Here is a 14,803-nt window from a genome sequence, read left to right as displayed (position 1 = left end):
GTGGATTGGATCCCGAGGAGAACACACACACACACACACACTTACAGTACACACACACACCGACTACAGAAAGAGACCAGTAGGCAGAGCATTTGGTAAATGAGCGGTCTTTTGGCAAGAACAGAGATTACCCTCTGAGCTTCTGGTGACTGTGACTCATTTAATTTCCAATCCAGCCCAAATAAAGTCCTGCCACATTAGCCAATGGTGTGTGTTCCCGCACTGGACCAGATAGTGCTTAAGTTGTGTCTTGAGACCCAAAGCAGGAGCAGTCTCCGCCAGCCATCCCTCCCACCTACCCAATGACCTAGGAATTGAGATCTAGTTGGCTGTTCCCTTTGATGTCACATATGTACTATTGATGACAGAGTTGCCACCCCTGGCTGAAAAACAGTGTTTTTTCTTGTTTTCCACCACAGATCATTGAGGTAGACAAACCTGATTCATATTGAACCAGAATATCATGTGATTGAATCAAACCCCATCCATTACAATGCATAATCGATTTTCTCAAATAGATGCTATCTTTATTGTTTCAAACTATCTCCCTCTGCCACCATGACAAGCAGGGTTGGGGTCAATTCCATATCAATTCATTCAATCCAGGAAGTAAGCTGAAATTCCATTTTCTATTCCAAATCTCGTCATTGAGGAGGCGTTTTCATCCAATTTTAGTTAACTTCATGTATTGACCCAATTTAAATGGAATTGACCCCAACCCTGGTAGCGTGTGGCCTCCTCCCCTGTCTAACCCCGGTATCTATCCTCCCCTGTTAGATCTCGGACATCCAGGTGAATGGCCAGTCAGACAACATGACGGCCAAGGAGAAGCTGCTGATGTGGTCCCAGCGCATGGTGGAGGGCTACCAGGGCATCCGTTGTGACAACTTCACCACCAGCTGGAGGGACGGCAAGCTCTTCAGCGCCGTCATCCACAAACACCAGTAAGTGGTCCTCTGTAGGTCAGTTGGTAGAATATGCTGCTTGTAATGCCAGGATACTGGGTTCGATTCCCGGGACCACCTGTACGTAAAATGTATGCACGCATGATTGGCGAAAGGGTCTGCTAAATGGCATATATTGTTATTATTTGGCGGTCGACACCTCAAGCCACAATACGTAGTGTAAGATTGACAGTATTTAATCGCTGTACCCAGAACCAAATCTTGGGTAAAGTATGTCAAAAGAGACTATACTGCACCTGATGTTCAGATACTGGCGAACATCTTTGGATTGGAACATCAGAATGTTACACGTAGGCCCCGCTGTCGCCCCAAATGTAGCCATTTCAGGTTTATTCTTAAAGGTGAGATTAACCCCAAAAATAGTACCCCAAATGTACCCCTCAGTAGACTGTACCCACTCATGTTATTACCCACAGTAAGTGGCACTATTAGGTGTTAATATGTCTTGTCCTAGCGTCTCCGGTAGTGCTAAGCTATATGCAACGGGGTTGTCATGACACATCGCACTTACGTTTTATTTGATGTGAAGCAGATAGGGCAGGAATGGGACATATTGTCAAATGTCAAATTGTAGTGTGTGCCATGCTAGTTCTGACTAGTCCTTCAAATGATTATTATTTTATCACAAGGTCATACATAAGGTAATATATAGGTACAATCATTGGTAGGTATGCTTGGTAGAAGAGCTGCTTCAAATGTACAATATAAATAGCTAGTTTCTTGACCATTAGTATTTAAATGACCAGTAATTCATAGTGGTATTTTTCTCTTTTACATGTGTCCAAATCCCTCCCCATCCACCCTGGGCAATATTTATTTATATATATTTTTTAAATGTATTTGTATCCTCGTATTGATGTTCACATCATATTTAATATACACTACAGTTGAAATCGGAAGTTTACATACACTTAGGTTGGAGTCATTAATATTCGTTTTTCAACCACTCCACAAATTTTTTGTTAACAAACTATAGTTTTGGCAAGTCGGTTAGGACATCTACTTTGTGCATGACACAAGTAATTGTTACAACAATTGTTTACAGACTGATTATTTAACCTATAATTCACTGTATCACAATTCCAGTGGGTCAGAAGTTTACATACACTAAGTTGACTGTGCCTTTAAACAGCTTGGAAAATTCCAGAAAATTATGTCATGCCTTTAGAAGCTTTTGACAGGCTAATTGACATCATTTGAGTCAATTAGAGGTGTACCTGTGGATGTATTTCAAGGCCTACCTTCAAACTCTGTGCCTCTTTCCTTGACATCATGGGAAAATCAAAATAAATCAACCAAGACCTCAGGGAAAAAATTGTGGACCTCCACAAGTCTGGTTCATCCTTGGGAGCAATTTCCAAACACCTGAAGGTACCACGTTCATATGTACAAACAATAGTACGCAAGTATTAACACCATGGGATCACGCAGCCGTCATACCGCTCAGGAAGGAGACGCGTTCTGTCTCCTAGAGATGAACGTACTTTGGTGCGAAAAGTGCATATCAATCCCAGAACAACAGCAAAGGACCTTGTGAAGATGCTGGAGGAAACAGGTACAAAAGTATCTATATCCACAGTAAAACAAGTCCAATATCGACATAACCTGAAAGGCCACTCAGCAAGGAAGAAGCCACTTCTCCAAAACCGGCATAAAAAAGCCAGATTACGGTTTGCAACTGCACATGGGGACAAAAATCGTAATGTCTGATGAAATTTAAAATAGAACTGTTTGGCCATAATGACCATCGTTATGTGTGGAGGAAAAAGAGGGAGGCTTGCAAGCCGAAGAACACCATCCCAACCGTGAAGCACGGGGGTGGCAGCATCATGTTGTGGGGGTGCTTTGCTGCAGGAGGGACTGGTGCACTTCACAAAATAGATGGCATCATGAGGATGGAAAATTATGTGGATATATTGAAGCAACATCTCAAGACATCGGTCAGAAAGTTAATGCTTGGTTGCAAATGGGTCTTCCAAATGGACAATGACCACAAGCATACTTCCGAAGTTGAGGTCGCTCCTACCAGGTGGCGAATCGCATCTCTGCATGTCTGGCAGACATATCAGTGTGGATGACGGATCATCACCTCAAGCTGAACCTCGGCAAGACGGAGCTGCTCTTCCTCCCGGGGAAGGACTGCCCGTTCCATGATCTCGCCATCACGGTTGACAACTCCATTGTGTCCTCCTCCCAGAGTGCTAAGAACCTTGGCGTGATCCTGGACAACACCCTGTCGCTCTCAACTAACATCAAGGCGGTGACCCGTTCCTGTAGGTTCATGCTCTACAACATTCGCAGAGTACGACCCTGCCTCACACAGGAAGCGGCGCAGGTCCTAATCCAGGCACTTGTCATCTCCCGTCTGGATTACTGCAACTAGCTGTTGGCTGGGCTCCCTGCCTGTGCCATTAAACCCCTACAACTCATCCAGAACGCCGCAGCCCGTCTGGTGTTCAACCTTCCCAAGTTCTCTCACGTCACCCCGCTCCTCCGCTCTCTCCACTGGCTTCCAGTTGAAGCTCGCATCCGCTACAAGACCATGGTGCTTGCCTACGGAGCTGTGAGGGGAACGGCACCTCCGTACCTTCAGGCTCTGATCAGGCCCTACACCCAAAACAAGGGCACTGCGTTCATCCACCTCTGGCCTGCTCGCCTCCCTACCTCTGAGGAAGTACAGTTCCCGCTCAGCCCAGTCAAAACTGTTCGCTGCTCTGGCACCCCAATAGTGGAACAAACTCCCTCACGACGCCAGGTCAGCGGAGTCAATCACCACCTTCCGGAGACACCTGAAACCCCACCTCTTTAAGGAATACCTAGGATAGGATAAAGTAATCCTTCTAACCCCCCCCCCCCCCCCTTAAAAGAGTTAGATGCACTATTGTAAAGTGGTTGTTCCACTGGATATCATAAGGTGAATGCACCAACTTGTAAGTCGCTCTGGATAAGAGCGTCTGCTAAATGACTTAAATGTAAATGTAAATGTGGCAAAATGGCTTAAAGCCCTGACCTCAATCCCATAGAAAATTTGTGGGCAGAACTGAAAAAGCGTGTGCGAGCAAGGAGGCCTACAAACCTGACTCAGGTACACCAGCTCTGTCAGGAGGAATGGGCCAAAATTCATCCAACTTATTGTGGGAAGCTTGTGGAAGGCTACCCGAAACGTTTGACCCAATTTAAATAATTTAATGGCAATGCTACCAAATACTAATTGAGTGTATGTAAACTTCTGACCCACTGGGAATGTGATGAAAAAAACAAAATGAAATAAATAATTCTCTCTGCTATTATTCTGACATTTCAAATTCTTAAAATAAAGTGGTTATCCTAACTGACCTAAGACAGGGCATTTTTACTAGGATTAAATGTCAGGAATTGTGAAAAACTAAGTTTAAATGTATTTGACTAAGGTGTATGTAACCTTCCGACTTCAACTGTACATCTACAAAAGTATGTGGACACCTCGTCAAATTAGTGGATTCGGATATTTCAGCCACACCCGTTGCTGATAGGTGTATAAAATAGAGCACACCGCCATGCAATCTCCATAGACAAACATTTGCAGTAGAAATGCCTTACTGAAGAGCTCAGTGACTTTCAACCTGGTACTGTCACAGGATGCCACCTTTCTAACAAGTCAGTTTGTCAAATTTCTGCCCTGCTAGAGCTGCCCCGGTCAATTGTAAGTGTTTGAATTGTGGAATGGAAACGTCTAGGAGCAATAACGGCTCAGCTGTGAAGTGGTAGGCCACACAAGCTCACAGAATGGGATCACGGGGTGCTAATGCGTGTAGCATGTAAAAATCGCCTGTCTTCTGTTTCAACACTTACTACCAAGTTCCAAACTGCCTCTGGAAGCAACATATGCCCAAGAACTGTTCGTCGGGACCTTCATAAAATGGGTTTCCATGGCCGAGCAGCCGCACACAAGCCTAAGATCACCATGCACAATGCCAAGCATCGACTAGAGAGGTGTAAAGCTTTACACCGCTGGAGTGGTGTAAAGCTCGACGCCATTAGACTCTGGAGTAGTGGAAACGCGTTCTTTGGAGTGATGAATCATGCTTCACCATCTGGCAGTCCGACGGATGAATGTGGGTTTGTCGGATGCCAGGAGAAAGCTACCTGCCCCAATGCATAGTGCCAACTGTAAAGTTTGGTGGAGGAGGCATAATGGTCTGGGGCTGTTTTTCATGGTTCGGGCCAGGCCCTTTAGTTCCAGTGAAGGTTAAATGTTAACGCTACAGCATACAATGACATTCTAGACGATTTTGTGCTTCCATATTTGTGGCAACATTTTGGGGAAGTCCCTTTCCTGTTTCAGCATGACAATACCCCCGTGCACAAAGCGAGGTCCATACAGAAATGGTTTGTCGAGATCGGTGTGGAAGAACTTGACTGGCCTGCACAGGGCCCTGACCTCAACCCCATCGAACACCTCTGGGATGAATTGGAACACATACTGCGAGCCAGGCCTAATGGCCCAACATCAGTGCCTGACCTCACTAATGGTCTTGTGGTTGAATGGAAGCAAGTCCCCACAGCAATGTTCCATAATCTAGTGGAAAGCCTTCCCAGAAGAGTGGGGGCTGTTATGGCAGCAAAGGGGGGACCAACTCCATATTAATGTCCATGATTTTGGAATGAGCTGTCTGACGAGCAGATGTCCACATAATTTTGGTAATGTAATGTATATCTAGTACAAATGTAAACTATCAGGTACATAATCAATCAGACACTAGTTTCAACAAAAGAGAGAAGTTTTCCATGTCTTATAAAATAAGTTTGTGTGTCCACTTAGTGTTTATTTCTCAGTTCTGACTAGTCCTGAGGTAAATTACATTTTTATTCTAACTCTGTAGTTATTCAATCTCCTCTCCTGGCCGTACTTGATCGTACAGGTTTCAGGCAGCTCTAATAAGACATTTCTTTGAACTTGTCAGTGCTCTGGGCTTGGAATACCACAGGTAGGTGTTGTCTCAGATGGATACAGGTACTGGCACTGATTTGAGCACCTACTGTGTATGCTGTTATTATTATGTTATTAGACTCACTAATATGCGTTCAGGTGGAGAGGGTGCTGTCTGAGGCACCTGGGTGGTGTAGAATTGGGAAAGATGGGTTTGTTTACTTATCCTTTCATAAGAAACTATTTGTCTAGGGAGCCCTGGACTAGAGGAGTGACTAGATGAGTTCTCAGTGAATCATTCCTGTTAGTATTACAGTGGCCTCAGAGCTGCTTTAGTCACTGTTGAAGCATACAGTTGCATATAGACATGAATATGAGAGTGGATGAGTGGAGACATGTCTGTGGTCTCTCAAAGTTGAGGCGGAGTCCTAAAAAGTCAGAGACAGCCACATTATCTGTAAACAATAGTGTTTTCCAGCACATAACATGTAATGAAAGCAGCACCCTGCACATCCCCAGGGAGTCTGAATGAATCATGAGAGCGACTGAAAGAGGGACATGTGATGAGGGAAATCTGGGTAAATACCCAGCAAGGTGTGGCACTAAAGGAAGGAAGAAAGAGAGGCCTACAGGGCAGGTTCAATCAAAGCTGTGCGTGTACCTGCAAAGTTGAGCTACACCCTGCTTTCTCTCACAGAGAGCGAGAGAGCGAGATAGAGAGAACACTTTTTAAGTTGTGAGTGTCACCTAAGGCAGTCTATTTACTAGCTGATTTTCATAAGGAGAGAGGTGCGTCACTGTAACACTCCTAATCAAACGACGAACACCGCAGAGTTACTTTTTGCACAGCCTACAGTCGGCACTATCCACCAATTTGCGGCACGTTTTTTAAACCACTTATTTGGAGGATTGAATGTTGTTGTCACCCTGGGAACTAAGGACCTTACGTTGGACTGGTGAAAGTTACAGTTGATATCGGGGGAGCTGTTTTGGATAGACAGGGCTGAGGTTGGGAGGTCAGGTCAGGAGGGGATGACAGCAGTTTGTCTACTAGTGGTACCGAGATGTTTCTTCTCTCACGGAGAGGGTTGAGCACTCCTTGTAACCTCAACATGAAGATTGTGAAGACGTCTTATTGAAGACGTCAACGCTCGGGTGGGATTTACCTGCACATTCTGCAGACTTGGACCCGGCTGTTTCCTGAACGCCAAACCATCACAAGGAAGCTTGTTAAAATGATTGGAGCAGCAAGCCTTTTGGAATTGGAAGCTCACTGTTAAGTGCAATGTTTTCACTTGCCACTGGAAGAGTACGAAACACCTAGCCAGCTAGCTCTCCGTTTTGGGGAGACTACAACTCCCAGAAGGCACCATGATGTCGAGTCTGAAGAGGAAGCTGTCCTTGAAGTCCAGGAAGAGGACTGGCAGGTCGTCCAGCAAGCTCACAGGCTTGGTCAGCTCATTGGAAGACCGTGTGGTCATGCAGTGTGACGATATCCTCTCAGAAGGCTCCTCCTGCGACTCGGGCCAGGGCTCCCACAGCTCAGTGGCCCACTCCAGCTGCGACTCCCACTCAGGGGACCATGAGCTGGGCCAGGGGACAGGGCTGGGACATGACTGGAGCTCTCACAGCCTCCGGGGAGGGGAGGGTAGGCTGGTCAGCCCCAGTAGGGTAGAAGGGAGGCCCCCCAGGCCACGGAAGCAGCTCTCTCTTAGGGAGGTGCATTGCCTGGAATCAGCCCCAAGCCCTGGGGACTACTACGCTGTCCGCTCCACCTATCACGTCAAATCGCTGTACGGATCTGCTCTAAGCTTCTCTCTTATTTGTCTTGGGCTTTACTTTCGGAGTACATCAGAATTATGTGAACGTATTGTAAAGAGAGAATGATTATACTGTGCCATAAAATATAGAATGAGCTCTAACCAGTGACATTTTTACTTAATGGATGCAATGAAAAATGAATTAGAGAGGGAACTTTTGTTACCGATTTTTTTTAAAGAAAAAAGAAAAATGTTTACATTGGTCAAGAATTGAATTTGAGTAACAAAACAGTATGATTTGAATGATTCCCTATGGCTATTTTCTGTTCACTTACTATCCTCTCCGTGGTGCAGATGAGTGTTACGGGGAGCGAGTGTAGGTGCTTATCTAATTTGAAATATGGCTGCCCTGGTTGTCTGCTGCAGCCCCATGTAACATTCCGTTCATATATAGATGCCAAGCACCTCAGGGGAGGCAGGTGTTTACTGCAGATTTATGACATACAGACGTGCCATTTTTGTTTTTAGGACAAGTGATATGTAGGTATGAATTATCAGTATCTGCCCGGCCAGTCCTTATACCCTCCTCACCTGTCTACACTGCCTTTACACCAATCATGACGGATGTCCCATGCTTCTGTCTCCTCAGGCCTAGACTCATTGACATGAGTAAGGTGTACCGCCAGACCAACGTGCAGAACCTGGAGTACGCCTTCAACGTGGCAGAGACAGACCTGGGCGTGACACGCCTGTTGGATCCAGAGGGTAAGACTGCACAGAGATCCTCCAGTACATGTACATGTGATGATGGCTGACCTCAACACCAGGGGTGGAATCACAAGTGCACACTGCATCAAAATGTTTCGCAACGGAAAACGTTTTTTCCCGACGAAAACAATAGTTTCTATTCGGCAAATTCCCTCCCCATTTCGTTGTTTGCTTCTGTTTTGTTCCTAGCGAATGCACACCAAGTTTTCCGCTCACGTCCCACCTAACTTTGTACTTTTGATATTTAATGGAAGGAGAGTCAGGGGTGAGAGACTCCAGATGGAATTTGAAGAACTTGGAAATATAAACCATACACCCCCTTCTCCAAATCCACCATGAACATGATCTAAGTGTATAACTAATGTTTACAATCATCTTCACATACCAAATAATGACTGGGTACACTTAACTTTTTGTTATACAATGAACCTCAAAGTACTTAATTCCGTTTTTGGTATTTGCAGCGTCTCCATTCCTCTTTTTCTTGGGAAAAAAAATCTATAAACACACAATTATTTCCCCAGATGTTGACGTGCCGCACCCTGATGAGAAGTCCATCATCACCTACGTGTCATCGCTGTATGATGCCATGCCCCGGGATGTCCAGGATGGAATCCAGGCTAACGTGAGTGTATTTCTGACCACCGCTGATCTCTGATCGCTTTTTACAAGATTGTCCCTAAACCTGATATACTCCCAAACTGGACATACCTTATGTCCGAGACTCAGATTGATACATTCAAAAAGGGCTAAGCCACTGTTATTGCATTCAACTCTACTTTCAATGAGAGTGAATTCCCGAGGACCCCCCTGGATAACACAGGCTTGTGACAGTCAGAACATGTCATTTGTTTTGTTTGTGACACTGTCGTCCAGAGTCGCTTCAGTTTGGAACCGCGGTGGAAGTCCTGTGATCCTTAATGGAGCTGCAGGAAATGAGCTGTGTTGACCTCAAAGAACTTTCTACCCAATAAACACCCTCTCACACCACAGCATGATCCCAGCACACAGAAGAGCCATGTTGAAAAAGCAAAATGGTGTACTGTATTGTATTGCCAAAACAGATTTTAGTGTGCCATTTGTACTCCAATGATAACAAAACATATAATGAAAGTGAGTAAAGGAGGCAACTTTTGTTTATTGCACGTGTGTACGTATGCATGTGCGCACACACACACACACACACACACTACTTTCTCTCTCTCTGTTGACACCTAATTGAGTGAGGGTGGTGTGTGAGCAGGCGAGTTATCATGGCTCTCCGGGAGAAGGCTCTTGCTGTCTGTTGTTAAACCTGCTGTGTCTGTGTTACAGGAGCTGGAGCTGCGCTGGACAGAGTACTATGAGCTGGTCACTATCATTCGGCAGTGGATAAGCCACCATGTCGTTATCTTCGGGGAGAGGAGGTTCCCAGGCAGCTATGAGGAGATAGAGGTGAGTCTCCTACCTGGACAGTTACTAGTAGCGCTGTTGTGACTGCGATTGGAATGCTACTTGTGGCTGGTCATATAAAGCAGTATTGCTAAACATAGGAGCGTGTATACTGGAGCTTGGATACTGAATATACTGTATGTGTTTCTGTGTCTATATATCAGGGTCTGTAGCTAAGGCATTTTTTTTATTGCTGTGAATTGTGTTTCTTACATTTCTCCACACATACACCTTAATTTATTTTCGGTTACCATAAGCCTATTCAGAGATGATCACATGATCAAATCGTTCTGGAGATTCGTTTCTCTGAGCTCTTACTGATATGTGTGCGCACATGCATCAACAGAAGCCGCGCACTCCTGAGACGCGTGGTCGTTTAATAGTTAAGCCATTGAGACCAAGCGGGTAGCTCTGCCATTCGATACCACATCAAACCGAGCAATTACAGTGTGTGTCCAGTCTAGAGATCGCGGGCATCGTGTGACATCTGGGTGGATGGCGCTGGAGCTGAGAAAAGCCGACCTGAAGGCAAACATTATTCTACCTAAACCTCAGTGGAATCTTCCGTACTGCCCCTCCCCGTTCCCTGGCTAGCTCTGAATCGTCAAACGTTGCGTGACTGCAACTTTCTCTGTGGAGACAAAAGGGACTGTCAGATAAAGGCTAGGTCAGCTAAGTGCTCCTATTGGATAATGTATACAACATTCACGAACCTATCAGTGTCTGTAATCCGTTTCCAAATCTTGTACAGCACATACACAGGAATTGTACGGTAAAACAGAGGAGGACACACTTCTGTGTCCAACTTCCTTTATCAACTCGAACACCTATCATAATGGGTTTAACGTGCTCACACCTCCTTTTCATCCGACGTAATGGCATGATCGGAATGAGCAGTACAAGGCTGGGTATATTGTGCTTCAAGGTAGTCTAGTTCCAAGATCTCTTTTCCTAGAAAATGGTTCCCAAAATACAGTCATAAGCAGTATCTCGAGAAGTCTCCTATTTGTTTCAATACGCCATCTGTGTCTTCTAATAAGGCATCTGACTTTTCTATGTATTCTTTTCAACAGCCCTTATCTTTGTTAGCGTGAGTCTTTGTCTGGGAAGGTGTCAAAATAATCGGGTTAACCACTTTAGTGATCCAGTACCATATTGGATTTAGATAATCCCATTTTTTAATGGCCAATTGAAAAGGTCAAGCTCTGTGTGTATGTATGTGAGTTAAGGACATTGGAACATGTTATAAAGCTACAAGGTGTAAACAAGAATGTAAACATGTCAACTAACTCATCAAGGGCTGTAGTTTTACACTTCACTGCTTTAGCAAATTAGAACCATCACCTAGACTTGAGTCAATGGAAGCAGTTTGGTTAAGTACTGCTGTCGTGGTTGGGGTCAATTCCATTTCAAATTGAATTTCAGTTTACTTTCTGAATTGAATGTCTTGAAATAGAATTGTCCTCCACTCTGTTTAGTGTTATGTAGCGTTTAAAAAGGAAGCAGGATGGATTGATTCACTAGCTAGTAAGGTAGGTTGCCTTGCGGTTAGAGCGTTGGGCCAGGAGCCGAAAGGTCGCTGGTTCGAATACCTGAGCCGACAATGTGAAAAATCTGCTGACGTGTCCTTGAGCAAGGCACTTAACACTAATTAGCTCCAGGGATGCCGTACTACTATAGCTGACCCTGTAAAACAACAGATTTCACTACACATTCTTTTTTTTTTTTATATAAACACAAATGTCCCCCTTGTGACCGTTCGTTCGAGAACGTTAGGAAAATGTTCTCCTTCATTCTGTCTCTCTCTTTCAGATCCTGTGGCGTCAGTTCTTGAAGTTCAAAGAGACAGAACTTCCTGCAAAGGAGGCCGACAAGCACCGTTCCAAACTCATCTACCAGTCCTTTGAGGTTAGCCATGCACAGAGCTTCTATTCTATTATTTTCTATTCTGTTTGCATTCTAGTCTATTCGATGAATTCTATTCTATTGTATTCAATTGTACTCTACTCTATCGGATCCCATTCCGTTATACTGTAGTCAGTTTTTTGACAGATTGATATAGATAGATAAAGATGGTTGTCTGATTTGTGGCTAGAGGTCTAACACTTATTATTTTACACCACCCCCTCTACAGAGTGCAGTGCATGCTGGTCAGGTCAAGGTCCCTCCAGGCTACCATCCCATTGATGTGGAGAAGGAATGGGGCCGTCTGCACGTCTCCATCCTAGAGAGAGAACGACTGCTCCGGATAGAGTTTGAGAGGTGAGTGAGTGAAGCTGTGTGGTGGATATCAATGTCTGGCCATATTATTCCTGATTTCACGATTCCATCAATCCTCATCTGGGTCTACACTGAACAAAAATATAAACGCAACATGTAAAGTCTTGGTGCCATGTTTCATGAACTGAAGTAAAAGATCCCAGAAATATTCCATATACACAAAGTGTATTTCTCTCAAATCTTGTGCACAAATGAGTTTATATCCCTGTTAGTGGGGATGCCAAGATAACCCATCCACCTGACAGGTGGAATCTGATTAAACACCATGATCATTACACAGGTGCACCTTGTGCTGGGGACAATAAAAGGGCACTCTAAAAGGTGTAGTTTTGTCACAAATCTCAATACCACAGATGTCTAATGTTTTGAGGGAGTGTGCAATTGGTATGCTGACTTCATGAATGTCCACCAGAGCTGTGAGTGTTCATTTCTTTATCATAAGCCGCCTCCAACGTAATTGAAAGTATTTGGCAGTGCGTCCTACCGGCCTCACAACCGCAGACCACGTGTATGGCGCCGTGTGGGCGAGCGGTTTTCTGATATCAACGTTGTGAACAGAGTGCCCCATGGTGGTGGTGGGGTTATGGTGTGGACAACGAGCACAATTGCATTTTATCGATGGCAGTTTGAATGCACAAACATCTCATGACGAGATCCTAAGGCCCATTTTAAGCTCAATTTTTTGAAAGGTATCTGTTACCAACAGATGCGTATCTGTACTCTCAGTCATGTGAAATCCATAGATTAGGCCCTAATGGATTTATTATTTCAATTGACTGATTTCCTCATATGAACTGTAACTCAATAAATCAGTTAAACTGTTGCTTGCTGCGTTTATATTTTTGTTTAGTGTATATCTACTCTCTTCAAGTGACCTTGTTAGTTTCTGCCTGTTTTGTTAGAAAATAATCGGTCTTCATGTTACAAAATGGGAAGAATATGTTATTGTTCGACACAAGACAGGTCATTGATTCATTGGTCTGTGTGAGAGAATCCTGGATAACTAACTCCATTAGTCGATTAAACCCAGTTTTCCTTGGTTGCACTGCTCTGGGGCCTTGTTTAGGCTGGTTTGTCTACAGCCAGCTCCTCTTGAACAGTAATGCCATTGGCACGCCCGAGGTTTGCTATCTATGATGCCGTAGGGGTTCGGACACTGTCCTGCCTGATTTCTCTAAGCTCTTCAGGGATGACTTCATGCGTCTTGACTTTAGATGGACGTTTCCACTAGTTTCTTTGATTTAAGTAGCGCCACAAAGCGTCGATTAGAATATCAGACCGCTGAGAGTGCAATTTACTTACAGCGAATGAATCATGATTCATATGAAAACCACAAAGTGACGGATGGATTCTTATCAAGCCAATTCTATCGGACCATTTCCTTGTACTTACATGTGCCGTTTAAACCGCTGCAAGAACAACATCTGAGGCTAAGTAACGCACAGTAATTATATTACCCATCTCCCCGAATTCGGAGACTCCATATCCAGATGTTATGATTGAATCATGTTTTCCCTCTGCAATGAAGGGATTGCAAAGAAAGACATCCTCTGTTCACAAGGGCCAAGTCTTGTACAGAGCGATTTTATTTGTACAAAAAAGCATTCTTGTAACTTAATCAGATATGATTATCTGTCAGAAGACATCAAATACCAATATTATCAATATCATAAGGCTAGATGGCTGGAGTGGTGTTGTGTTGCAAGTTGTCTTGAAATGGGCTGGTCCACTGTCATAAGACAGCCGTGTTTGCTGGGTCCATGTTCAGTATAATGGGCAGTTCTCGTTTGCTCATCAGTTCATCAGACTGGACAGTGCTCTATCTGGGCAGCCTTATTCATGAACTGGGATGAGGAATGGCTGAACAAGCACAGCAGAAATTTGCCTTACACAACGCAGCAGGCATTTGTTGTCCCTGCCAAGATGGGAGAGAATTCCCATGACACGATGGGGCTGTGTTAAGAAGAGCCACCTCTCTACCTGGGACTTTAAAAGGGAGAGCATAAGGACAAGAGTATGGCATTTGTGACGGACCCTTATAGAGTAGAGTACCTGCTGCATTCAAAGAGGCTGTAAGTGTCTTGTTCTGGACTTTCAGTGATTGCGCTGTTGTGGGTAATTGTGTTACTATGTTATGACGTTTGTAGTTGTGGCCAAGCAAGGAATATGTTACATTTGATACTTGATATTCTTAAACGTGACATAAAATATTTTCGTTTTTCTGTTCATTCGTTCACTTTTAGCATGGTACAGAAGTGAAATTCTATACCAGGTCAGTGTTTTGTCCAGATCGGTGTTAATGCTCCTCTTCTCTTCCCTCAGGCTAGAGAGACTCCAGAGGATTGTCAGTAAAGTCCAGATGGAGTCGGGTGTGTGCGAGGAGCAGCTCAACCAGCTGGAGACCCTGCTGCAGACGGTGAGTCTTGGACCACTAACACTCTGACTGTACAGTGAGGAGGCCTGAGGCTGGGACTGAGGCTGGGACTGAGGCTGGGACAAACTAAGGACAGCCATTGTCCTCAATTATGTAAAGTTGCTATAGGCCAGTGATTTTCTAACTGGAGTCATATGCTCCAGTTAGAAAATCATTAGCTGTATATTTACTACCTCATTCAAAACTAATGTGTCCAGTCATCACCAGTGAAAATTCTCCAATCAGAACGGTATTCCCTCTCCTGTCATACAACAGC

General features: G+C 44.5%; 1 protein-coding gene across 1 annotated transcript in view; it reads left to right on the top strand.

Moving 5' to 3' along the window:
* LOC139572611 (plectin-like) overlaps nucleotides 1-14,803 on the top strand; it is a 143,180-nt gene that overhangs the window by 47,377 nt on the left and 81,000 nt on the right. The window contains exons 6-12 of the mRNA XM_071395304.1: nucleotides 778-944; nucleotides 8,284-8,399; nucleotides 8,927-9,027; nucleotides 9,717-9,836; nucleotides 11,646-11,741; nucleotides 11,968-12,095; nucleotides 14,436-14,529. Of these exons, the coding sequence (XP_071251405.1) occupies nucleotides 778-944; nucleotides 8,284-8,399; nucleotides 8,927-9,027; nucleotides 9,717-9,836; nucleotides 11,646-11,741; nucleotides 11,968-12,095; nucleotides 14,436-14,529 (822 nt within the window). The remainder of the gene's footprint in view (nucleotides 1-777; nucleotides 945-8,283; nucleotides 8,400-8,926; nucleotides 9,028-9,716; nucleotides 9,837-11,645; nucleotides 11,742-11,967; nucleotides 12,096-14,435; nucleotides 14,530-14,803) is intronic.

Source organism: Salvelinus alpinus, chromosome 4 (genome assembly GCF_045679555.1).
Source record: "Salvelinus alpinus chromosome 4, SLU_Salpinus.1, whole genome shotgun sequence".
NCBI classification, from domain to species: domain Eukaryota; kingdom Metazoa; phylum Chordata; class Actinopteri; order Salmoniformes; family Salmonidae; genus Salvelinus; species Salvelinus alpinus.
This window is presented reverse-complemented; position numbering and strand designations above follow the sequence as displayed.